General features: G+C 46.1%; 2 protein-coding genes across 7 annotated transcripts in view; both read left to right on the top strand.

Moving 5' to 3' along the window:
• LOC136833119 (TGF-beta-activated kinase 1 and MAP3K7-binding protein 1-like) overlaps positions 1-27327 on the top strand; it is a 532423-nt gene that overhangs the window by 210313 nt on the left and 294783 nt on the right. The window lies entirely within an intron of this gene.
• On the top strand, positions 638-15275 carry LOC136833497 (uncharacterized). Its single transcript, XM_067095725.1, has 4 exons — positions 638-653; positions 1920-2317; positions 9738-9908; positions 10021-15275. The coding sequence occupies exons 1-4, from the start codon at positions 638-640 to the stop codon at positions 12121-12123; spliced, it is 2688 nt and encodes an 895-aa protein (XP_066951826.1). The 3' UTR covers positions 12124-15275.

Here is a 27327-nt window from a genome sequence, read left to right as displayed (position 1 = left end):
GGAAACATCAATTTGTTTTCTACCTGGTCCTGACCAACATCGGTGGTTTTGTGCAGTCCATTTTCATCATCTTTGGGATTTTTGTTCCAGTTTTGGTGAATTATTCAGATTCTGTGTGGCTTTGTTTTGATAGTTATTCTGTTGATAGTTATATTCCATTAGCTTTGGTTAACACGATTTCTAATAATTTAGTATGTCAAACTTTAGTTCTTCTAGTGTTCGGTACTGCACCGAAGGTTGTAAAACTAGATTATTTAAAGTTACATATGATTCTCATACAAAATGTATCAAGTGTAGGGGGCAGGAGTGTAGTAAAGATGTTATTTGCTCAGAGTGTCAGGAATGGGATGATAAATAGTGGGAGGTTTTTAAATCTCATTCAGAAAAGCTTGATAGAAGTAGAAGGAGGACGGTGGCTCTTAGAGCTGAAAATAGAGCTAGTTTAGTGGCTATTTCTTTGCCTTCAGCCATTGAGGATACCACTATTTCGTCTCCTCTTATCCCTTCTGTGTCTCCCATCCTTAGCCCTCCTATTGTCTTACCACGTACTCCTTTACCAAGTTCCCATACTTCTGATCTCAACACCATTGCCAGTCTTGAATCTAGGTTCGATAAGAAATTTGAGTTTTTGGCCAACATGGTCATGGAATTAGGTATGTCTTAAAGCATTTGTTGATAAAGCCTCGAGTGTTCCAAGTGCAAGTGCAGAGCAGAGTGATAGTGTTGTGCTTTCTGAGGAGGTGGCTGTCTGTCCTACCAGTGCTCCTAGATGAAGGTCACTGTCCTGCTCCCCCGCACCGGGGAGAAGACATACTGGAGGTTGAAGGGAGGCTGGTAGGGTTTGCCCACGGGCAGTCTCCCCCTCCTTTGAGCCTGTTGCACAGTCCCAGGCTGCAACAGAGTGCCACTGGAAAGGCCTCTCTTTCAGTGCTCATAGTCTTTCATCAGATTCAGACTGTTCTTCGCCTGAGGGAAGGTGATGATGGCACTGCGCTTCCGCTCTCGGCCTTTGAAGAGGCATTCTGCCGTGACGGACATGTCTCCTCCTCCTGACAAGAGGCTTAAGGAGGTCAGTTTGAATCCCCAACCCACCTTCAGTTTTGCTGTTCTGCTCCTTCAGTACGTCATCGTCAGTTGACTTGGGATAGTCTGGAGTCTCTCAGGCCTGTAGATCGACTGTTTTGTCACCTAAGCGCTCAGAACCTCCTTGTAAGCGCCCCTGCCTTAGTCTAAGCGCTCTCTTGTTTCTGAGAACTTACTCTCACCAGAGCACTTGGTGCCAGCTGTGGCACCTCAGGCTTCTGCTTGCCTGGCACCAACTGTCGACTGCTCGGCACCACCTCCAAAGCACTTGGCGCCAATGTCTCCTCGTCCACTTTCATCGTCTTGAGAAGATTCTTCCTTAGCCCCAATTTATCGCCAACTAGAGGATCTTATGGGATTCTTAAAGAAGAAGACTGTCTCCAAAAGTGAGGAAGCCACTCTGTCTCCTATCTTGTGTGCTGAGAAAGAAGCCGAGCATGACTCTGCACCTTCTTTTGCCTATTTGAGCCTTCTTGGGTTCATTTTAGTCAATTTTCTAGACTTTTTTGAGCTTGCGCCTCCAGGTTCGCCTGCATCCACTTTTCTCTTGAGGAAGCAAGCAAGTGATTCTTGTCTCCCCAAGTTAGTCCTCTCCTCTTCCTGGAAAAGAGCTCTAAAAGAGGTTGACGAGTGGTTGGCTTCCTAGAGAGATCATGGCAAAGAGACATTTTCCCTCCCCTCTTCTAAGCTCCTTAAGAGGAGGTATTGTTTTTACATCACTGGAGAGGCTCCTTCCTTGGGAGTTCCTGCCTCCTCCCAGGGGGACTTCTCTGGCTTGGTTGATGCTTCACGACATGCTGCTTTTTCCTCTGCTAAGGCTATATTCTCCTCTCCAGAATTGGATCATCTCGTGAGGAACATTCTCAAGGTTCTGGAGATCTTTAGCTTCCTTGACTGGGCAGTGGGATTGTTAGCAAGGAAGATTGAGGACTGTCCAGTCTTGGCAGAGGACTTTGCTTCTGACTGGTTGAACGTCTTGTCTTGTGCAAACAAGGTGGTTAGGGATGGTTCAGCAGAATTAGCCTCGTTGTATGCGATGGGCTCTCTGAAGAAGCAAGAGCTGTGGTGCTCTTTCGCTGTGAAAGGAGTTTCCACAACTCAGAAGTTGGCCCTCATGTTTTCTCCTTTCGATAAGACCTGCCTCTTCCTTCAAGACACAGTTAAAGAGGTTTTGTCTTCTCTACAGAAGAAATCAACTCATGATTTGCTGGCTCAATCCATGAAGCACCCAAAGGTAGCTCCTGCGGTAGTGCCTGAGTCTTTCTCTTTGTTGCAACCCCAGCCCTTTCAAGGTGGACAAGCCAGACCCCAGTCTCGACCATGCTTCAATCTTCATCCCCCCCTCGAAGTCCTTCAAGAAGTCATCTGTCAAACCGACCGCTAAGTGAGAACGGTGTCCTTCGCAGCCCGGTAGGTGCCAGGTTTCACAAATTTTGAGAGGAATGGAGTCACAGAGGAGCAGAACCCTGGGTAGTGCAGGTATTGAAGAAGGGCTACTCCATTCCTTTCAAAGAAAAACTGCCCTTATCCAAGTCACCAATCACCTTGATGGCTTACTCAGCAGGGTTCGAAAAGTTTTTGGCCCTTGCTCAAGAAGTCGAGTCCCTTCTTCACAAGAGAGCAGTGGCGGAAGTAGTGGATGAGTCATCGGAGGGGTTCCACGACAGGCTTTAGTAGTCCCCAGGTCATCAGGGGGCTGGAGATCTGCACTGGATGTCAGCGCTTTGAATTTATTTGTGGTAAAGACAAAGTTTCACATGGAAACAAACCATTTTGTCATGTCCTCTCTCCATCAGGGCGACTGGATGGTCACCCTGGACATGCAGAATGCTTATTTTCACGTCTCCATCCAATTGGACTTGAGAAAGTTCGTTTTTGGGTCAAAGTTCTCTGGTTTCGGGCACTGTGCTTCGGGCTTGCCTCAGCCCCACAAGCTTTCACTCGAATCGTCACCCCTTTCGGCAAGTGGCTTCACCTCCTTGGGATCAGTGTATCCCTCTATTTGGATGACTGGCTTTTCCACTCTCCGTCGGAGGAACAATTCGTGAAGGGCTTGAAAAGCACTCTTTGCCTAGCGTTAACAGGAGTAGGCATTCTGATCAATTCTCGGAAATCTCAGATGACTCTGACTCAGAGAATTCTCTATTTGAGAATGACTCTGGGCTCTCGAGCTTTTCGGTTTTTTCTCTCTCCCAAAAGACTCGAGCCCTGTCTCTGAACTGTACGAGATTTTCTCAATCTCTCGACCTGCTCAGCTCTTCAATGGATTAGCCTCCTGGTCACCTTGGCCTCAGTGGAACAGTTCACAAAGTTGGGCAGGCTTCACATGAGGCCTCTGCAATTTTTCCTGAAGGTAAATTGGTGCAGGAAGACTCAGTCGGACTCAGTTGTCTTCTGGTAACTCCGGAGATCAAGGAGACCTTCATTGGTGGTTGTCAGAGGAAAAACTTCAGGAAGGAATTTCTCTCCGTCCTCTGAACCCCAACCTTTAATTCTATTCCAACACTTCAGACGTAGGTTGGGGAGCCCTGCTATGGAGTCAGAAGGTTTCTGGGACCTGGACATTGGATCAGAAGTCGCTACACATCAGTATCAAGGAATTAAAAGCTTTTCACCTGGGCTTCAAGCTTTCTCTCCGCTAGTCTTTGGGCAAGATCGTAGCAATCTACAGTACATGAACAACACCATGGCACTCTCGTATGTCTGCAAGCAAGGAGACACCCACTCCTTCACTCTTTGCGAGGCAGGGAAAGACCTCCTACTCTAGGCAGAGCAGAACCAAGTCAAGCTTCTCCCTCGTTTCGTTCAAGGAAAAATGAATGTCCAGGCAGATGAGTTGAGCCGCGGTTGCCAGGTACTGCCGATGGAGTGGACCCAAGACTCCAAAGTCTGCCTAGATCTCTGGAAGCTTTAGGGCAAGCCTTCCATAGATCTTTTCGCAACATCGAGGAACAAATGTCTTCCTCTCTTGCTCCCCAGTCCCGGACCCTCCCGCATGGGCAAGAGACGCCGTACTCTTGGATTGGACAGGTCTCGACGTATATGCCATCCCTCCCTTCAGGTTGATCAGAGAGGTACTGAACAAGTTCACGTAGCATCAAAGTGTCTTGATGACACTCATCGCACCGTTCTGGCCGAGAAAGGAATGGTTTCTGGACCTGCTGCGACTGCTTGTGGATTTTCCGTGGCTCCTTCCACAAAAACAGTCGCTGCTTAGACAGCCCCATTTCCTCAGGTTCCATCAAGGATTGTCTGCTCTGGCCCTGACAGGATTCAGACTGTTAGGAGCCTCATCAGAGCGAAAGGTTTTTCGTGAAGGGCTGCAGAAGCTATTGCTAGATGTCAATGAGCTTCTAACAGGCTCTACCAGTCCAACTGGACTGTTTTCAGAAGATGGTGCAGACAAAATAACATCTCTTCTGAGACCTCTGTGAGCTAGATAGGGGATTTCTTACTCTTCTTGAGGACCTCAAGGAGGTTGTCGCCCTCTACGATTAAGGGTTACAGATCGATGCTTAGCTCAGTGTTCAAGCATAGAGGCCTTAACCTGCTTGTGAATCAGGATTTTAGCAATCTCATCAGATCCTTTGAAACTTCCAAGTTAGGAAGACCGTGTGCAGTCTCCTGGAACTTGGACGTTGTATTGAAGTGGCTCTCGAGCTCCTCATTTGAATCTCTTATGTTCAACTTCTCTTAAGTTGCTCACCAAGAAGACTCGCTTCCCAGTAGCTTTGGCTACTGCAAAACGAGTTACCGAGCTCCAGGCGATATATAAGAGGGTCAGATTTGTGCAAGGAAATGCAATCTGCTCTCTCTCTCTCTCTCTCTATGGGTTTCCTTGCAAAAATTGATGATGTTTCCCATCCTTGGCCCTGCCCGTTCATCATTGAGAGCTTTGTGGACATTCTCTGGCCAGAGGAAGAGGAGAGACTTCTTTGTTCTGTGAGGACCTTGCAGTAATACCTCAGGACTGAAAAGGTCAGGGGACCCTTGAACAATCTTTGGTGCTCTGTGAGGAAACCTGCACATCCACTTTCAAAGAACGTTCTTTCTTTTTACCTAAGAAGTCTGATTTTGGAAGCTCACTCTCAGGTTAAAGAGGACGTCTTCTGATCCTGAATGTTAAAGCTCATGAGGTTCGAACTGTCACCACTTCCCTTGCTTTTTGGCATAATATGTCCTAGTCGTCTATTCTGCAGTCAACATTCTGGAGGTCCAAGTCAGTTTTTGTGTCGCACTACCTTAAGGATATCGAAATGGTGTTTGAGAATTGTAATACATTAGGGCCTTTATCCTTCTCTGGCATGATGTTGGGGGAGGAAGCATAGGGGCCTCTCTGTCCCTCTACTATTTCCTCGCCTTGTTTTAAGGTTGTTGAGTCTAAGGGAAGCTTTGGGGTACTGAGTACCTAGAGTACCTGCCAGTTTCCAGAGGGTGGGGTGGTGGTTTTTTTTTTAATGGTGGTAGGTGACAGTGTTGATTTTTATTCTGGTCTATGCCCAGGGCAAGGGCACTATTTTGCCTTTGTCAGTCATTGGTGAACCTCCATGGCTGCAAAGCACCCACTGAACTCTTGGCCATACTGCCACGCCCTCTACAGGTTAAGATGAGTGCCGACCAGAGGCAGTAATCACCTGCAGCAGCTCACTTACCAGGTAGGGTACAACAAGCATTGACCCAATGCTAGCAACCTTTCTAGTTCAAAGTCATTATCTTTATTAATGTTGTGGATTGGAATATGGATTGGAGTTAGCTATGTAACTGCTTAGTAAGGCACTTATAAAAATGACATTTTTATGATAAAATAAAGTTTTATATATACTTACCAAGCAATTACATAATCGGAGCCTCCCTTCCCCCCACAGATGGACATCTGAGCTCAAACGAGTCGATGTTTCCTGCTGAGTTGTACCTTTTGGTCCCGATAGTGGGCGGGTCTCTGTTACCTACACTAGCGATGGTAGCGCCAACGTGAAATTTGAATACTTGGACTGCCATGGTAGGAAGCTTGTAACTATGCAATTGCTTAGTAAGTATATATAAAACTATTTTATGATAAAAATTTCATTTTTGGATTATCTGTGTATTTTTATTTAATTTTTTTCAGGATTGCATTATTGAGCAATGCATTAATCATCTTGGTTATAGCATATTTACTTGTGTTAGTAGAGTTGGGGGGTGAAAATAGTGCAAATGGTGATAAAACCAACAGATTTGGCACGAGAATTCTTACTGTCCCCATAAACAAAAGCAACCCCCGGCCACCTCATTATATGGCTGACACTTTTCCAAAATGGTGGCAAATTTGCTCTATATTTTAAGTACTTCAATTCCATAAGCCTGCAAAAATTGCATACTGTCCATATAATGATTGTGAATTCCAATTTTGGTATTCTTACTGTCATTAAGAGATCAACTGAACCCACTATGGCCACCATTTTTAGCAATAGCAGCTGCAGAGAGCTGTGCAGCTAAGTCCAGAGTTGTAGCACTTGCATCTGCTTTAGCATTCCTTCTTACATCCACACTTATTCAATTATTTGCAAGATTCGGCTACTGCTGGAAAATCTGTTCAGTAAGGAAGCCAGGCACTAAAAACTGGTTCCAGATGTGCCCTGCTTGAAAGGCAGCTTGCTTGCAGTACTCCCTAAGAGCAGCCATTGTAGGGAAAATGTAATAATAAGCCCTTTGCTTCCTTGCAAAGAGATTAAGTCTAGCCTCATTTACATCTTTATTCGAACTGCTTCTGTTGTACATTAGCACCACAAACTCTTCAGTGATTTGCAACTCCTCTTCTACAGCTGCTGGTGATAAACTTAGTTTGGTGAAAGTGGGTGTGACACGCTGAAATAGTCCATGTATGCCAGGGAGGCTTCTTTCTTTTTACATGAAAGGAGAAACAGTGTCACACCACTAAATACATGAAAAACAGGAAGGACTGAGGCTTTAGGTCCCATAGCTGCTGCAATTTCATGAATAGGTAACCACCTTATGTCTTTGGCTCTTCCAGATTTAATCCATAGTTTCTCTAAACCATTGTTTTCCATGCTATATACTGCTATGACAACATTGTCAGTGTTTGAACTGCTTACAGTTGCACTTGAGTTGTCTTCATGCTTTGCAGTACATGCAAAAAGACTCTAGTAGTATTTGCTTCCTTATGATTGCAGGCTAGTAGGTCAACAGTGTCCTGCTCAGCCTTGCTATAAAAGCACAGCAACCCATTTGGTGACGATGTTTTTTTTCTATATCATCTGCTGGGAATGAAATGATTGTCTGCCTAATATGCAAATAGTTCAGTTTTGTTCTGGTCATTCCTGAGGAAGTTGCCCCAGTTGCTGGTGCTGATCACTCTGTGATGAAATCCTGTGCTTTTTTGTTTTTGTTTTTGTTTTTTGTGGCTTGTATGTGTTTTCATACTGCCTCCCCTATGTACACCAAAACTATGTTTGCTTGATTGTACTGTATTTCTGCATGCGCTTCTGTACCTTAGACTCGAATCCATCTTTTGCATAAGATTCAAATATGGCCGACCCCCAAGTATTTGCGAGTCAGGATTCATGGATTCACCTATTTGCGTAATTTACTGTAGAACATAACTCCAAGTAATTCGCAGAAAATTCACCTATTCACAGATTTTTTCATAGAGTATATCTAATATATTTACTCATCATTTTCATTTTACTGTGTTTTTGACTAAATATATTATTTACAATGAAAAAATTATTTACTGATTTTCAAATAATAATATTAATGTAAACAGCAAAATATCAATAAAATGTATTTCTGGTCTTGCCCTGTGTCGCTGAGTGAAATGTCCCTATACAGCACACATTTCTAGGTATAAATATTGCTAGATATACCAGAGAAAAAAGCCAATAGGATGCCAGAGTTACTACCTCTGGTTCGATACATCCTTATAGGATGTCGGTATGTCATCTAGGAGCAGTGGGGCCACTACCACAGACACTTAACCCAATAGACTCTTCCTCTCCAAAACCCCTCTGCCTAAGAGGTGCCGATACAACGGTCCCACCACCGCTACTACTAATTCTACCCACAATGCACCATCCGCTTATAGCACGCTCTATAAACAACACGTTGGTTTTTTGTGGTGCTAGATTTGCATCTTTAATTTCCTTTACGGATTATTTCACTCTTCCTGATGGCTTCAGTTGATCAAGGCGCATCTTCTTCCAAGTTGAGTATTCAATTTTGAATGTTTTGGGACTCGATCGGGTTATATAAGTCCCGTTTATTATTTTCGCCTGATCGGCTGGGGGCCGCCATTTCGTGTTCGTTCGTGGCGGCTACCCACAGCCTTATTATTTGAATGCCTTCTTTCGTCCAAGACGATTGAATATTAAATTACTACGTTCTGTTAATGATAGTTTCAATTTTTGCTTGATCTCACGCGATCGGCTATTATTATTATATTTTAGAAGTTGAAAGTTGGGCCTAGCCTAGCTTTCCTTTATGCATTACGTAGGTACATTTGTTAAAATGTGTTGTTATACCATTTCATTTAATTGTGTATCAGTTCTTGAGTCTGTTTTGGGTGGTGTTTGTTAGCCTACCTGACCAGTTTGGCTTTGCCGATTCTTGGAAGGTAGGCTAAGTTGGCCCCAGTCTTCCTTCCTTCTTTGGCTTATAGGCCTAAGTAGGTACGGTTTTCTTGGGTGGCCTTCGTTCGAGTTTGAGTGCAGGCCCTTCCTCCCTGACCAGTTGATTTTTCATCTCGGAAGGTGGGGTTTGGCGCTAGCGTTCTTTCTCGTTCGTTATTTTGGCGAGCCCTAGCCTACATATCCAGAAGATGTCTTCAGGAGGTTAGGCTAGGCGATAGAAACAATGTTATTTTTTTCGCCTTATTTCTTACCCCCCCCTTTTTATATCAGTCTCTATTGTCTTGGCTCTCCCTTGGGGGCATTTTAGAGCTTAGCTCATTTGCCCCTTCGGTTGAGATGACACTTCGTGGAAGGTGCCTAGGCACCTGACCTGTTGTTGTCGCCATGCTTCACTCCCGCTTCTTCCCCGTTCCGTCATCCGGACTTGTTCCGGCGGCTATCGTTAGCTCGCTTTAGCTTCTAGTAGAAACTTTAGCTTGAGCGTCGTTGCCTTTTGTTTACGGCGGAATTGGAGAGGAGCGGTGATGAATTTTCTTAGTAGTAATTATAATTTTGTTTTCTGCTCCTGCTTTCCTACCGTTCCGTCATCCGGACTCGTTCCGGCAGCTATCGTTAGCTCGCTTTAGTTCTTAATAAGACTTTTGCTTGAGCGTCGTTGCTTTGTTTACGGCGGAATTGTAGAGGAGCCGGAATGAATATTGTTTATATTAATGTTATTATTTCTGTAGTTTCTGTGATCGGTGTTCGGTGATTCATCCCGAACCTTCGCTCCGGCGACTAGTCCTCCCCGGTTGTTGAATTCTGTGTGTGTATGGTTAATTTTCGTGACGCTCCGGCGTCACCGGATTTGCTTTCCGGCGTGATCTGACTCAGGTTTGGCCCACCTGTTTTAGATTTCCATTGGAGAGTTCCGCCGTATCCACAGTTCTCAACTCCGGCGAGGAGAAGTATATTTTTACTTTAAGTTTTACTAGTTTAGCTGTTCCGCCGCCTATATTAGATACTCATGTATCAAATTTTTTATTATAGGTGGTGCATTGCCAGGAACCAGGCTGTAACGCCTACTTGCAGCAACCCTGTGGCCACGTAGCATGCAGGTCGCATGCTGGTTGTGCAGTCGAGGTCGACGACCACCTCGTCTGGCACCCAGACGGCTGCGACGTATGCTACACACTCTATTCAGATGTGGTTGATGATTCGGTACGTTAACCTTCAATTGTATTTAACACGGTTATTTCAAACAGTTTTGTTTATATTTGACATAAGTAATATCTTTATCTATCCTTTTATTGACATGGTATTCGATTAACAGGTCCCTCGGTCCCGTCAAGCTTCGTCTCTGGCGACTCTGAAGATCTGGGTTGGCGGCTTTGGTCGCAACGTTGGTCAGGGGCGTCCTTATGTGCCGGCAGAGGATATCTGCAATATCTTATACCCTAATGCAAGGGCCTCTGCAGCCGTAGCCCCCAAAGTAGCAGAACCCCTGATCAACAAGATTAGGCTTGAGACCCAGGTCTCACCAGAAGATCAGGAGCTGTGCGGTGAAGTGGCCGAGGAAGTGGCCAACATCAACCTAGACGTCGAACCAATGGCCATCGACCTGGAGGAAGGTAAGGATGTAAGTGAGGCAGGTAGACCAGTTAATCCATTGTCCTTCAGTTCACCTGCGTCTTCGTCTTCATCCTTTCAAGGATTCTCTAAGAGCTCCACCTTGGGGACCCGTTCGGGGTCGGTGATCCCCAAGGTGAAGTCCTCTATGAAGACGAAGACTCTACCTAAGTTGTCTAAACCCCCGAAAACCCCATCTGTAACTAGCTCCGCCAAGGTATCATTGACTCCCAAACCTTCGACTTCTGCCCAGAAAGCTACTCCCCCTTCTAAGGGGTCGAGAACAAAGTCGAGCAGGTCTAAAAAACCTGACTTCGACCCTGAAGCTTTCGCGGAGTCAATGAGGAGGATGCTTTCTGAACAGGTCGCTTCTCAGTTCGAGGCAATGTCTCACGATCTTGTCTCGACCTTTGAGTCGTCAGGGAAGTATGTTCAATCCTTGGCGGAGAGATTGAAGGCACAAGAAGAATCGCTGGCCGGATTGGTTAGTTCAGGCCCGGTTCAGCAACAGTCCTATGCCATCCCAGATGCCTCTAAGCTGCCAGCTTATGAGGATTGTAACCCTTGGCGTCTCGCTTTCAATGCCCCCTTCGCTAATGGTAAATTAACCATCGAAGGTTGTGGCACCCACCCTGTGGAAGATTACAAGTTCTTCCCGGCAGATCTTGTTTTTCCCTTTCCGGGGTATGCTCGGCTTTCCGAGGAAGCCCTGGTAAGGGAAGATAAGGTTCCCAAAGAAACAGTGATCTTTCCTAGGGACCAAGCGCAGTCGGCATGGGTTAGGATCCTATCTGACTGGGAGTGTTTGAACACTAGATTGACCCCTCATAAAGGTCGATTTACAATGTTCACCGTTAATGAGGATGTCCCAACTCCCTGCACCTCTAAAGTGGTGGAGTTAACCCTTCAGGCCAGAACAGAGGAGAAGCCTATGCCACAGCTTCGTGAGACGGAGCCTACCTCTCTTCTCTTCCCAGCAGACTTGGAATGCTGGACTGGAGCTCCGGAAACCTTTACAGTGGGTAAGCTAGATTCGGAGTGCGCTTCGAATCTTTTCAGTGAGCAATTACCCAGGCTTCCGGAGTCCTTGATTAAAGCTGAGTATGAGGCTAGGTGCCGTCTCAGCAGGTCTATCAATTCCGTCACCTCGGCGGAGTTGACGTCTGCTGTTTATAGGGATGAACCTCTGTTCAGGATCCTGACCAAATCACTTCTGGCCTCTTTCCAGAGTGATTTGTTTGACTTCATAGTGGCAAGGAGGAACTGCCGAAAATTTGTTCTGGCTGACGCTACCATCCGTCACGAGCCGAACAAACTCATAAAATCCTCTGTCTGGGGGACCAACCTATTTCCCGAGGACATGGTCAACTCGGTGATCAGTGAGGCCTCAAGGGCAAACCAAAATCTCCGGATCCGTTGGGGACTCCCCTTTAAGAGGAAGTCGTCAGAATTTTCGGGGCCCCAACCCAAAGGCAGAAAGAGGTCTAGGAGGTTCCATCCTTACAAGGCACCCCAGACCCAGACAATTGTTCAGGCAGTCCCAGTTGGCCAAATTGCCCAGCCTTCCACCTCCAAAGGACATCCACAATATGTTTTATTGAACCAACCGGCTCACCATCCCGCTGGTTCAACAACCTATGTCTCTCCAGCCTTTAACCCTACCTATGAGTCTCAGACTTTTCAGAGCTACCGCCAGTTCAGGGGCAATAGAGGTAGGGGAAGCTTCAGATCTAGACACGGTCCCAGGCTCCAATCTCGAGGTAGAGGCTCAAGAGGAGCCAGAGACAGTAAGCCCTCCACTAAATGAGCATCCCCAGGTAGGTGGGAGATTGCGCCTCTTCAAGGACCATTGGACATTCAGTCCATGGGCCCACAGTATTATTTCAAAGGGCCTAGGGTGGAGTTGGGTAGGGGGACCTCCTCCACTTATCAGGTTCTATCAGACTCCAACACCGTATCTGTTAGATTATGCAGAAGACCTTCTTTTAAAGAAGGCAATAAAGAAAGTCAGACATCTAAAATTTCAAGGACGCTTATTCAGTGTGCCAAAGAAAGACTCAGACAAGAGAAGAGTGATTTTAGACCTATCAACTCTAAACTCTTACATTCAATGCGACAGGTTCCGTATGTTGACCGTCTCTCAAGTACGGACCTTACTTCCCCGTGGGGCCGTCACCACCTGTATAGATCTTACAGATGCCTATTATCATGTTCCAATAGCAAGAAACTTCTCCCCTTATCTGGTATTCAGACTGGGAAGACAGGCTTACTCGTTCAGAGTGATGCCTTTCGGACTAAACATAGCGCCCAGGATCTTCACCAAACTGGGAGAAGCCGTGGTGCAGGAACTGAGATCTCAAGGCATCAAGGTCATGGCTTATCTGGACGATTGGCTAATCTGGGCTTCCAGCGACTCCGAATGTCGGAAGTCGACCAAGTTAGTCATTCAGTTCCTAGAGTATCTGGGTTTTCATATAAACACAAAGAAATCTCGTCTAACCCCGGCGGACAAATTTCAGTGCTGGGCATTCAGTGGGACTTAAGCACCCACAAACTTTCAATTCCCCCAGCAAAATGCAAAGAGATAGCCAAAGCAACAAGACAGTTTCTCAAGTGCAAACGAGCCTCTCGTCGCACTCAAGAAAGAATCCTGGGTTCCCTTCAGTTTGCGTCCGTAACAGACCTTCTCCTCAAAGCAAAACTGAAGGACATAAATCGAGTGTGGCGGAGTCGAGCCAATTGCAGATTCAGAGACAAAGTCTCCTCATACCTCAATCTTAAAGAAAAGACTTCGCCCCTGGACAACGGCCAAAAGTCTTTCCAAATCGATTCCCACAATTTCCCCCTCCAGCCCTGATCGTCCACACGGACGCATCTCTGACCGGTTGGGGAGGTTACTCACAATACAAAAGGTTCAAGGACTCTGGTCGAGCCACTTTCGTCACTTCCACATAAACATTCTGGAAGCAATGGCAGTTTTCTTGACTCTGAAACGCTTTACGTCCGGCCAGGAACATACATGTCAGATTAGTCCTGGACAGTGCAGTGATAATTCATTGTCTGAACAGGGGAGGTTCCAAGACAAGTCACATAAATCATGTAATGATAGCAATCTTTTCATTAGCAATGAAAAACCATTGGCACTTGTCAGCCACACATCTGTCAGAAGTGAGGAACGTGATTGCAGATTCTCTGTCAAGAATGACTCCCCTGGAATCGGAATGGTCTCTGGACAAGAAATCCTTCAATTGGATTTGCCAACAGATTCCAGGGCTTCAGGTGGACCTGTTTGCCACAGAATCAAATCACAAACTCCCATGTTATATAGCTCCGAACCTGGACCCTCGGGCTTACGCTACAGACGCAATGTCAATAGACTGGAACAGATGGCAGAAAGTCTATCTGTTTCCTCCAGTAAATCTTCTGTGGAAAGTTTTACACAAACTCAGGTCATTCAAAGGTCAAATAGCCTTAGTAGCCCCCAACTGGCCGAAGAGCAATTGGTTTCCCCTTCTGTTAGAGCTGAAACTCAGAGCCTTGCAAATTCCTCATCCAATGTTAACCCAAGTAGTACAAACTCAGACTGTGTCAGCTTCCTCAGGAATGCTGAATGCCCTAACTTTATGGATTTCATGAAGTTTACGGCTCAGAAAAATGCTAATGTTGATCCTCAAAACACAATGTTTTTGGAATCAGATAAGAGAGAGTCTACTCTTCGTCAGTATGATTCTGCAGTTAAAAAACTTGCTAACTTTCTGAAAGAGTCAGACATTTATACTATGACTACAAATCTTGCAATCTCATTTTTTAAAGCCCTTTTTGACAAAGGTCTGGCAGCTAGTACCATTACTACAACTAAATCTGCCTTAAAGAAAGTATTTCTATGGGGATTTAATATTGATCTGATGGATTCATATTTTTCATCTATTTCTAAAGCTTGTGCCCGTCTTAGACCAACTTCCCATCCTAAAACGATTTCTTGGTTTTTAAATGAAGTTTTAAAATTAGCCTCAGACACAAATAATGAATCTTGCCCTTATTCGACTCTTCTTAGAAAAACTTTGTTTTTGATTAGCCTGGCTTCAGGAGCTAGAATCTCTGAACTATCAGCCCTTTCTAGAGAGTCGAATCATGTAGATTTCCTCCCATCAGGAGAGGTGCTACTCTCTCCAGACCAAATGTTTTTAGCCAAGAATGAAGACCCTCTAATTAGGTGGTCTCCCTGGAAGATAATACCTCTTCCAGAAGATCCCTCTTTATGTCCAGTGGTTACATTTAAAGTCTACCTGGAAAGGACCTCTCAGAGGTCTTCAGGTCCAATTTTTGTTAGAGAAAATGGTGGAACCATCTCCTTGAATGGCATTAGACAACAAATACTTTATTTTATTAAACAAGCCAATCCGGATTCAATCCCCCAATTCCATGATATCCGGGCTGTAGCCACCTCAGTTAATTATTTCCAACATATGAATTTTGAGGAAATTAAGAAATATACGGGCTGGAAATCCCCTAGAGTCTTTAAACGTCACTACCTTAAATCCTTGGAGGCTCTGAAGTTTTCTGCTGTCGCTGCAGGGAACATTGTTTCCCCAGAATCAGCCTAATATTACATTATTTTATTATTTATAATTTGTGATTTGTAATATGTAATTGTATTGTTTTTTATTTGCCCTACCAATTGGTACCTCTCACCTACCTGCCTCGCTTGTACTCCCGTCCTTCCTGTCTTGTTGTCGGAGTTTGGGTTGCTTCACAATCCATTCCTGGCTTTGTTTTATCACCTTTGTTGTTAAGTTTTCACCAAATCTCGGTATTCTAGGTGATGGTTACTAGTTTACTTATTAATCTTAATATTGTAACTTCATTGTTTTGCATTAATTAAGACAGTTATAGCCCTTTGTACATATTTATATTTACATTTGCTATTTTGGATTAGTAAAAAGCATATTTAAAATAAAATTTTTATTTTCTCCTTAATACAATTAATTCTTTTAAATTTACAAGCTTCTTTGGTCATTCTCTGCTACTATTTCACTCAGCGACACAGGGCAAGCCCAGAAAAGGGATTTTGACGAAGGAAAAATCTATTTCTGGGTGAAGGCCTGTGTCGCTCAGTGAACCCTTCCCTCTCTATATTTCCCACCCTGAACTAGCCAAAAAAGCTTGGGTGCTATTTCGGGATGGTGCATTGTGGGTAGAATTAGTAGTAGCGGTGGTGGGACCGTTGTATCGGTACCTCTTAGGCAGAGGGGTTTTGGAGAGGAAGAGTCTATTGGGTTAAGTGTCTGTGGTAGTGGCCCCCACTCGCTCCTAGATGACATACCGACATCCTATAAGGATGTATCGACCAGAGGTAGTAACTCTGGCATCCTATTGGCTTTTTCTCTGGTATATCTAGTAATATTTATACCTAGAAATGTGTGCTGTATAGGGACATTTCACTGAGCGACACAGGCCTTCACCCAGAAATAGATTTTTCCTTCGTCAAAATCCCTTTTTGTTCATGAGACTTACCTGTCAGATATAAATATAGCTGAATTCTCCGAATCCGACAGAATTTCAAAAACTCGCGGCACCCTCAGTGTGGCCAGGTGGTTAGTACCCATTCCCGCCGCAGGGAGGCGGGTATCGGGAACCATTCCCATTTTCTATTCAGATTTTCTCTGTCGCCGGTACTGTCAACATCTGTTTTCAGTACCTCCGTCTTTGGATTTTGTAAACTCGTTATTTTCCACTTAAGTATTCTCTTTGACTTTTGGTTTTTGACTTTGGACTGTGGATTGGCATACGCTTTTGTGGACTGTTTTTGGATTTGCTTTTGATTACTCTTTGGATGATGTCTGGCTCTAGTTCTGCTAACTTTAGAGTATGTTGTGTGAATGAGTGTAAGGTGAGGCTACCGAAGGCTTCGGTAGATCCTCACTCTGTTTGCATGAGGTGTAGGGGGCATGTTTGCTTGATTAATGATCGCTGCAAGGAGTGTGAGACTTTGTTGGATGCAAGCTGGAAGGTTTATGATTCTTATGTACGCAAGTTGGAGCGTGATAGGATCAGGAGGTCTTCCTCCAGGAGTGCTTGTAAGAGTCAGGATACTAATTCCTCTCCTGATAACCCAATTGTAGACATAGTATCACCTATCCCTGTGGTTTTGCCTTCGGGCCCTGAGGTTGTGTCTGCGGAGGGTATGGCCCTGACGGAGATTATGAACACCATCCGTGCTCTGGAATCAAAAGTGACATCGCTTCAAAGTGCAGTGAAGTGTAGTGATCCCCCTAGTGTTGTGGAGGGGGCGTCAGATCGGCCCCATAACGCTTCTAGGCCTGGACCTCTGTTGGACTCCCAGGACTCAGGGAGAGGGCAAGTCGAAAGCCGCAAGAGGGTTACGTTCGTCTGCAGCATGACACTCCGCAAGCAGCTATCCTGGACGCCTCTGTAGCTGCTCGTCAGGACGCTCCTCTCGCTACCGTGCAGGACGCTCGGCTGGATGCTCGGCTGGACGCCCGGATGGACGCTCGTCAGGACGCTCGTCAGGATGCCTCTTTGGTTGCTCATCTTGACGCTTCAGAGCAATCAAAGACTGCGCAGAAGAGAAGATCCCTTTTGCGTGTTGGACCGCAAGGCCTTCGTTCTCCCAAGGTCTTGGGAGACTCTCTGGTTTCTCCCATTGAAGAGGGAGAAGTCTCTGGCGAGTCGGAGCCTGCAGACCTTGAGCAACCTCCTGCTTCCTCGTCTACCGACTACCAGGTGTTAGCCGGTCTTCTCAAGGACTTGTTTGGTGACAAGTTCAAACCCTCGGCCCCTCTCTCTCCTCCTTCGCAGTTAGCTTCGTCCAAGACGAGGAGAGTGGCGGGGTTTGTTAAGATGACTTCATCTCTGTCTACGAAGAAGGCCTTCAAGAAAGTTAACACCTGGATGGAGGAAAGGAAGACCCAAGGCAAGACTTCTTTTGCCCTGCCTCCGTCCAAGCTTAGCGGCAAGGCAGGTATGTGGTACGAGACCGGAGAGGACGTCAGCTCTAGAGTTCCTTCGTCGTCCCAGGGAGATTTCGCCAGCTTAGTCGACGCACCTAGAAGGTCCCTCCTGTCTGCAGCCAAGGTCTTGTGGACTATGTCGGAGACAGATCACCATTTGAAAGGACTTTTCCGAACCATGGAGGTCTTCAATTTCCTGGACTGGTGTTTGGGAGCTTTGGATGTCAAGCTTAGAAGTCCCGACTCGATCAGCCTGGGGGAGCTGTCCAGCGTATTGAACTGCATGGACAAGGCCGTCAGGGATGGCTCAGAGGAACTGGCTTCCCACTTTTGTACGGGCCTCTTGAAGAAGAGGGCCTTGTACTGTAACTTCGCTGCAAAGTCAGTTTCTCCGTCACAGAGGGCAGAATTACTTTTCGCCCCGTTGTCGAGCCATCTCTTCCCCCAGTCTTTAATCAAGGATCTTGCCGCTAGCTTGAAGGAGAAGGCCACTCAAGACCTCTTGGCCCACTCGTCAAGACGCCCGGCAGTCCCTTCGACATCATCGTCGGGTCAGACCTCCAAGAAGAAGAAGCCCTTTCATGGAGGAGCTTCTTCCTCGAGATCGTCTCCCCGAGGAAGAGGTTTTTCCAGAGGCGGAGCCCCACCTAAATCCAGGGGCAGGAAGTGATTTGCAGCGCCTCCAGACACCTGTAGGAGCCAGGCTTCTTTCGTTTGCGGGAACCTGGAGAGAAAGAGGGGCAGACACCTGGTCCCTAGAAGTTATCGAGAGAGGATACAAGATCCCCTTTCTCGACACGCCACCTCTGTGCACGTCGCCCAAGGATCTGTCGCCCTCCTACCATCAAGAGAAGCAACAGATCCTTTTCGAGCTTTTGGAGCAAATGCTCGAAAAAAGAGCTGTGGAGCAAGTCCTGGAGCTGAACTCCCCAGAATTCTACAACCGACTGTTCCTAGTTCCAAAGCAGTCTGGAGGATGGAGACCAGTCCTAGATGTCAGCAGACTGAACCGCTTCGTGGTGAAGGAAAAGTTCAAGATGGAGACGTCCCAGTCTGTTCTAGGAGCATTAAGACCAGGAGATTGGATGGTCTCTCTGGACCTACAAGACGCCTACTTTCACATCCCCAGTCGAGGAAGTACCTGAGGTTTGTACTAGGGGGACGAGTGTTCCAATTCAGAGCTCTTTGCTTCGGGCTAAGCACAGCCCCCATGGTCTTCACGATCATCTTGAGGAATGTGGCGAGATGGCTTCACTTGGCAGGTATTCGTATCTCGCTTTACCTGGACGATTGGCTCATCCGAGCCTCTTCACAGTCAAAGTGTCTGGAGGACCTGAAATCGACTTTGGAGTTGACGAAGTCCCTTGGACTTATAGTGAACGAAGAAAAGTCCCATCTGATCCCGACGCAGTCCATCGTGTATCTGGGGATTCAGATGGATTCAGTGGCTTTTCAAGCTTTTCCATCCCAGGAACGTCAGCAGCAATGCTTAGGAAAAGTCTCATACTTCCTAGGGAAGGAAACATGCTCAGTGAGGGAATGGATGAGTTTGCTGGGGACCATTTCCTCACTGGAGAAGTTTGTTTCCCTGGGAAGACTACATCTCAGACCGCTCCAGTTTTTCCTGGCGGAAAACTGGATAGACAAGGAGGATCTAGAGGAGACCCTGAAGATCTCTCCCGTTGTCAAGAATCACCTGCGGTGGTGGCTCGACCCCTCGAGGTTGGCAGAAGGGGTTTCTCTACGCCTTCAGAGCCCCGACCTAGTGTTGTTTTCCGACGCGTCCAGGGAGGGATGGGGAGCAACACTAGGAGGGGAGGAAGTGTCAGGCACCTGGAGAGGGGAACAGGTGTCCTGGCACATCAATCTCAAGGAGTTAGGGGCGATCCTGCTGGCCCTGAAATTCTTCGAGAGCCAAGTGTCAGGCCGAGTGGTACAAGTGAACTCGGACAACACCACAGCCCTGGCTTACCTCAAGAAACAGGGAGGAACTCGCTCCCGGTCCCTGTTCGTACTAGCAAAGGAAATCCTGCTTTGGGCCCATGCTCGGGGGATCACGATCCTTACGAGGTTCATGGCAGGAGTGGAGAATATCCGCGTGGACCTTCTCAGTCGGCAGCGTCAACTTCTGCCGACCGAGTGGACCCTTCACGAGGAGGTGTGTCAGGAGCTGTGGAGGCTATGGGGACGTCCCTTGGTGGATCTCTTCGCGACTTCCAGGACAAAGAGACTTCCTCTCTACTGCTCTCCCTTACTAGATCCAGGAGCAGTAGCAGTAGATGCCCTCCTCTGGGACTGGAAGGGAATGGATCTCTACGCCTTTCCTCCCTTCAAGATTCTGGGGGAGGTAATCAGGAAGTTCACAGCGTCGGAAGGGACGAGAATGACGTTGATCGCCCCCTTTTGGCCAGCGGCAGAATGGTTCACAGAGGTCATGGCCTTCCTGGTGGACTTCCCAAGGACGCTTCCCCTGAGAGTAGATCTGCTCAGGCAGCCCCATTTCGAAAGGTACCTCAAAAACCTCCCCGCTCTGAGTCTAACTGCATTCAGACTATCGCGAAGTTGGCAAGAGCGAGGGTTTTTTCGAGAGCAGTGGCAAGGGCTATCGCCAGCGCCAGGAGACCCTCCTCCAATGTGGTATACCAAACTAAGTGGGCCAATTTCAGGAAATGGTACAGAAGCAAGGGGATTTCCTCAACCACGACCTCTGTGCCGCAGATAGCAGACTTCTTGCTTCATCTTTGGGAGAAGGAAAAGCTGGCAGTCTCGACTATTAAAGGCTATAGAAGTATGCTGTCAGCAGTCTTCATACATAGAGGTCTAGACTTAGCCGACAACAAGGATCTTCACGATCTCTTGAGATCCTTCGAGACTGTTAAGGTACCTCAGCCCAGGACGCCTTCCTGGAACCTGGATGTCGTTCTGAAATTTTTAATGTCAGATACATTCGAGCCTCTTTCTTCAGCGTCTCTCAAGAATGTGACAAGAAAGGCTATTTTCCTAACTGCTCTGGCGACGGCGAAGAGAGTTAGTGAAGTTCAAGCCATCAGCAAACACATAGGCTTTAGAGGGCTCAATGCCGTATGCTCCTAAGCCCTATGTTCCTCAATCTTAAGAACGAAAATCCTTCAAACCCTTGGCCCAAGAGTTTTGAGATCAAGGGTATGACAGAAATTCTTGGGCAAGAGTCAGAGAGAGTCCTGTGCCCTGTCAGGGCTCTCAAATTCTACCTAGACAGGACGAAAGGAAGTCGAGGCCCATTGGGCAATCTGTGGTGTTCTGTTAGAAGACCTGACTTGCCGATGTCCAAGAATGCTCTGGCATTCTTTCAAAGAAGTACAATCAAAGAGGCTCATTCTACCTGCCAAGACAGCGACATGAGACTTCTAAAAGTCAAGGCTCATGAAGTGAGAGCCATTGCGACTTCGGTGGCTTTCCAGAAGAACATGTCCCTTAACGATCTTCTGGGTGCCACCTTCTGGCGAAGCAATTCAGTGTTCGCTTCACATTACTTGCGGGACGTGAAGACGACTTACGAAGACTGCTCTTTGCTATGACCATACGTTTCCGCAGACGCAATGTTGGGGGCAGAGAGCAATACTCATCCTATCCTTTAGAGGTTAGGAAGTATTTTTAATCTTGTTTTTGTGTTTTTGGTTGTTGGGTTGGCACACGGAGGTGGACGTCCCAGTCGTTAGCCTATGTTAGGTTTATTGACTTAGATAGGCTCGGTCAGGTGGTTGGTCGTTGCTCCTTTTGCCCTCTCAGTATGGTCTTATGATCTAGTCCCATTGTGGTCACGCCCCCGTGGACAGATCATCTAGAACTCACCAGCTTTATAGGTCACTACCTTGCTGGAGACTCTAGTAAAGCAGAAGCAGGCTTGGTTGACAGTAACCACGAAGTCAGCTATGCTAACAGGTAAGGAACCAAGGCGTCAATCGCCTACATTTATTTGTTTCCTAAATCCTATTCTGTCTCTTCCCACCTCCAGTGGTGGGATTCAGCTATATATATATCTGACAGGTAAGTCTCATGAACAAAATGATATTTTATTGATAAAATAAAATTTGTTCATACTTACCTGGCAGATATATATAATCATAGTGCCCACCCACCTCCCCTCAGGAGACAGTGGCACTAGAAAATCTGAATAGAAAATGGGAATGGTTCCCGATACCCGCCTCCCAGCGGCAGGAATGGGTACTAACCACCTGGCCACACTGCGTGTGCCGCAAGTTTTTGAAATTCTGTCGGATTCGGAGAATACAGCTATATATATATCTGCCAAGTAAGTATGAACAAACTTTATTTTATCATTAAAATATCATTTTTGTTAGTGTAGTCGCTTGTTTCGTCCTCAAGAAGTTACCTTTCATAGCCTACCAGAGCTCCATGGTGACCAAACTAATGTCAAAGACTTCCCTTTTAGCTCGTCTCGTGGCTGGTTATTGTGTCGTAGTGATAAACACTGTAAAACATGATGGAGTATGTGAGGGACCCAAAGATAAGGGGGCACTTTGCCAAATCTTTACTGCGAGGTTGTATACCTGGGCTTTTCCATTGCCAAAACCTGCTTAGAAGAAAGTGATTAATGTGCATTCACTGTCTTCCATATTGTCAACAACAGACCCTCGCAGAGACCAAGACACATTACTCTGATGGTCAATGCAGTAAAGTTTATTATTACTAGCGCTCCCAAAAAATTAGACTTCTTTTCTCTGATTTCATTAGCGGGGATCATGGAAACATCTAAACTAGCAAGATAAGTGCTTAATATTAAGTTCCAGTTAAAGTTTTAGTTTTAAACTTTCGAAATTGATAATTTGTGTTTGAAAGTTGGAACTCTGCATTCTTTCCAACACAATGGTCGGCGCTTACTCATCGTTGATTGCTAGTTTCGTAAAGCACAAATTGTTTTAAAGAATTTGTCATTCTAACTAAATGTTTTACCGAAAAGAAATATTCCACAACTTATCATTAAATTAGAAAGTCCTTTCAGATACGATGTCTACAATAATGTAGGCAGTAAGTGAGAATAATGTAGACTAGATTAATAGTGGATGTTGTCTGGACCTTATAACCTAGGATTACATTTCCTTAAGTGGCCTAGCTTAGACCAAGGACCCTACGGTCAGACAGTATCTGGGCAAAATAAATCGGTAGCCTAGCTATAAGGCTACGTTTTAGTATTTTTTCCTTTTATGTAAGCCTGTACACTTAAGCATGATCTAAATAATCCAGGACTAGGCAGTACCTTATATTAAGTTAAGTGATAACTTTATATGAAACATCCCATTATTGGACTAAATCGTTAGCCTAGACCAAGTAACCTAGGACTAGATGAAATAGTAATCTGTGCTGGATGAGATGGTAGCCTAGCTTTAAGGCTACATACTAAGGTAATTTTGTTTTATGTAACCCATACCCTTAAGTGTGAATTAAATAATCTGGATTAGGCAGTAGCCTAGATTAGAGTAAGTGATAGCCTAGCTGTGAGGTTATGCATTAGTGAGCAACTGTTTTATATGGTAGACCAAATAGCCTAGGATTGGATATAAACAACAACCTGGGTTAGACAAAAATAGTAGCCTAACTGTAAGGTTGCATATTAGTCAGTTTCTATTTTTATATACCCTGTACATGTAAGAGTGATCTAAAATAATCTGGATTAGGCAATACCCTATAGTAGGCTAAGAAAACATTTTAGGAAATATCCTAATTTTGGTCTAAGTGGTAATTTAGAACAAATGAGCCTAGGATTATATATAAACAGTACCTAGGCTCAACAAAATAACCTAGTTTTTACGACTCGATAAACTATATGTAAGGCTACATTCTAGGAGGAGGGTCTTATGTAGCCCATATCCTTAAAGGTGAGATAAGCCTAGACCCCAAGTAGTAGACTAATCAGTTTAAGAAGGAACTCCTTTTTTAAGGGTATATCCTGCTATTAGCCTAAAACAGTAGTTCACTTTAAATAAAGCAGTGGCTGAATATCAGATAAAAGGGTAGTCTCAGCCACATAAAACAGCAAACTAGATTATAAGAAGGTTCTTTCATGTATAGTTTATACCCGTAAGAGTTTTTTAATAAGCCTAGCATAGGCAGTGGCCTAGAATAGGTTAAGCAAGAACCCTCTGAGAAATCCTCTATTCACCTAACATACATTATGTTAGAAGCATTAACCTAAGCCATATAAAACAGTAGTTAGGGATAGTTAAACAAATTAGTTTCTGGGCTCGACCTGTGTCACCCAGTGAAATAGTCCATTAGCACTGATTTCTAGGTATAAATATTGCTAAATATACCAGAAAAAAAGCTAACCATAATGCCAGGGTTACGAACCCTGGATCGAACACCATTAGATGGTGTCGGTATACACAAGGGGTGAGTGGTTGCCACTACCACAGATCTTCGTCCTATAGATTTCTCCATTCTCAAAACCCCGAAAAGGGGAGGAGCCATTCCAAAACCTCATCCCCCGCACCTAGCCAACCACCACCCCGGCCGCCATCTTCATTCCAATTTAGCACGCCTTCCAGGATACACCGTATTTTTCCTTGGTGTTGTTTTTTGGTTTTTTCTGCTTTCATCATGTCATCCCACCAGGAATTTCCACCATCTAAGTTGAGTACCATTTCCTTTTGGTTTTTTTATTACAGAGGCATTATATTTGACTGTTCGTATATTGTTTACCAAGGTAAATAATTCCACGCAGCCGGGCGTGGGCTGTGTCTGCCTCTTCCATGCTTGACCTCAGTCTTCAAAGTTTCATTTTATTAGCAGAATGTTTCTGCTAGTTTTTATCCATGCTCCATTCCGTTTGGAGCCTTATTTGGAGAATTTACCATTTTGCTGGTAGGAGGTTAGGGAGCCCGTATCATGACTGATCTAGGCTAGGGATGGAGGTACACCCCTCCCTTTTTCTGATCATAGTTTTCTCCCCTTTCTCTGGTTTCCTTCCTCCACCAGCGAGGTGGTGCCTTCTCGATGGTGGTATTATTATTTTCATGATCATAACTGATGTGTACAAGGATGGATGACATGTCTATTCTTGGATTAGTTTTGTGTGTACGATTCTCTGCGTCAGAGGTGGCCATTTTGGGTATCCCCGCTTCCCGATATAACGGATGTTGTTTGGACCTCTTTGCTGCTGAGTCATTTATGTATTTATAAGTATATATTTTTTAAACTTCTCACATCGAATGGTTAACTTTTTATGTTAGTACTCTTGACAACAGGTAGTTTTATTCGATTAGGTATATTCTAGCCTAGCCTTCTCGACCAACTGTACTTGGCTTTTGAAGGGTTAGGCTAGACAGAATAGGCGCTTTTACGATGCCCAGACTACCTAGCTCACCTGACCAGGCCGTTTTGAGGTTTTGGAGGGAGATGTTAGGTTTGTGAGGGAGTTCCTTGTTCCCTCTTGGCCCACCTGACCAGGCCGTTAGGTTTTGGAAGGTGAGGTTAGGCTAGGGAGAGAGTTGCTCTTCCCCCTTAGCCCACCTGACCAGGCCGTTAGGGTTTGGAGGGTGAGGTTAGGCTAGTGAGAGAGTTGCTCTTCACCCTTAGCCCACCTGACCAGGCCGTTAGGTTTTGGAGGGTGAGGTTAGAATAGTGGAGGGTCTCCTCAATTCATAGTCTACCATCTGACCAGGCTGTCGGTTTTGGAGGGTGTGGCTAGGTTATGCAAGGTTCTTCTCCCCCCCCCCCACCTGTAGCGCTCATTCTGGCCTTCCTGACCAAGCCAAAAGTTTTGGTTTTGGAAGGTAGGCTGGGATCGAAGGTTGCACAGGTTATTTCGTGTATATAGCCTAGTCCTTCTTTACCTGATCAGTTAGATTTTGGCGAGTGACCTGGGGCTCTTCCTAGCAGAGGAAACCGATCGCTTTGCGTTCGGCACCCCCGTGAGGAGGTTTCATTCGGCTTCCAGAGGGTGCTACCCACCCTACTGGTCACCGTTCGCCGGGCTTCCGCCACTCTGCCACCTTTCCCTTATCGGGCGGTGTTTCGTTTGCTCGCTTTCCACAGTTATAGCTTGAGCGTCGAACACTGTCCCAGGGATGCAATCATGAGTCACGCTATCTTTAGTCTCCGCCAGGTTAGTCGGATCTTTCGTTGTTATCGTCCATGTTACCACTCCAGTGGGTATGGTTTTCGGTTTAATTGGCGTTTTCCACTATGTGGTTTCCGCCCTGGGTGATTGTGAGATGGGCCATATGCGAACACTCCTTTCCGCCACATTACGCTGTTTCCATAATATGTGACATAACGAGATTTCAGTGGCAAATCACGGCGGAGTACCATAGCGACGGAGTATCTTAGAGTACTTATTTTTAACATATTAATAGTTAGCCATTCTGTAGCATAACCTATGTTTATTAGTCTTGTACTACCGGATTCAATTCCGGCGGGTTTTGCCTGATGACACGCATGTTTCATCACCCATAAATCTGTGTTAAGGTAGCCTATTACCGCCGGACCTAACTCCGGCGGGCCTTGCCTTGACGTTACTCATGTACCGCCATTCCACTTACAGATGGTATGTTGTCAGGAGCCAGGGTGCACGGCGATTCTCCAACAACCCTGTGGACACGAGGTGTGCCGTTCGCACTCCAGCTGCTCGGTCCACGTTGGGGACCTGGTCGTTTGGCACCCGGATGGCTGTGAAGTCTGCTACGCTCTGTACGAGTTAGTGGTGGATGAGTCGGTAAGTTTTAAGAGACCGCTAACCTTTAGTCTCTTTTTGACTTTAATGACTTATATAGACATATACGGGAAATTGGAGAATATTCTCAGTAAATCCTGCCCTTTCTTACAGTATGACTAAATCATCCGTGACCCTTCGCTGTCGACCCTGAAGATCTGGGTCGGCGGATTTGGGAGGAAGGTTGCGTCTGGCAATCCTTATGTCCTGTCGGAGGAGATTTGTAATCTCCTCTACCCCGGTGCCCGGATCTCCGCTGCAATGCCGGCGGAATTGGCCGCCCCAATCATTGAGAGGATCCGGCAAGAGACGCAGCCCTCCCAAGAAGACAACCTGTGCGGAGAGGTGACGGAAGAGGTAGCGGCCATCAACATCCACCTCGAGCCGATGAGCGTGGATTTGGACCATCAGGTAGAAGGTAAGGTGGTAAGTGAGGCAGGGGGAGAGGGTCTTGGTAGTTCCCTTTTTAGTTCTCCTTCTTCTTCTTCTTCCTTTCAGGGGTTTCCCAAACCAGCTATCCTTGGGGACAGATCTAGGTCTGTTATCCCCAAGGTGAAATCCTTAAAAAAGAAGGACTTACCAAAGTCCTCTAGACCTCAAAGGTCTAATCTGCCAGCTCCCTCAAGGTCGTCACTGGCTCTTAAATCAGTGGCGTCCTCAAGTAAGGCTACTCCCCCGTCCAAAGGGTCGAGATCCAGGGTGTCTAAGGCTAAATCCCCACAGCCTTTTGACCCTGAGGCCTTTGCCGAACTTCTAATGCAGAAGTTAGACTCCAGGGTTGAAGCTTGGATACAAGACCTTTCTCAGCTTGCTTCAAGCTTGGAGACCTCTGGTCAGTCAGTGCTGTCATTGGCACAAAGGATGGAGGCCCAGGAAAGCTTGCTGTCCGGATTTATCCAATCTGGAGCAGTACAGCAGTCCCATGTTGTTCCGGATGCCTCCAGACTGCCCCCCTTTGATAAGAGGAACCCGTGGTGGATGGCTCTACACGCCCCCTGCATAATGATACCCTGACCATTGAGGGTTTGGGCACTCGTCGTCTGGAAGAACTGGAGTTCTTTCCACCCGACCTGGTGCCTCCCTACCCAGGCTATGCCAGGCTAACAGAGGAAGCCTGGATTAGATCCGACAAGGTTCCGAAGGAAACGGTTATCTTTCCCAGGGACCAAGCCCAATCCGCCCTGATGCGCGCTCTCACTGACTGGGAGTGCGAAAATACAAAACTTACTCCCTTTAAAGGGAGTTTTACGATGTTCTCGGTAGGTGACTCCATCCCTACCTCCTGCACGACTAAGAATTGACTATTCAGGCGGGAATAGATGGCAAACCT

Source organism: Macrobrachium rosenbergii, chromosome 51, assembly GCF_040412425.1.
Source record: "Macrobrachium rosenbergii isolate ZJJX-2024 chromosome 51, ASM4041242v1, whole genome shotgun sequence".
Taxonomy (NCBI): Eukaryota; Metazoa; Arthropoda; class Malacostraca; order Decapoda; family Palaemonidae; genus Macrobrachium; species Macrobrachium rosenbergii.
The sequence above is the reverse complement of the archived record's forward strand: the minus strand, read 5'-3'. Positions and strand labels throughout refer to the sequence as shown.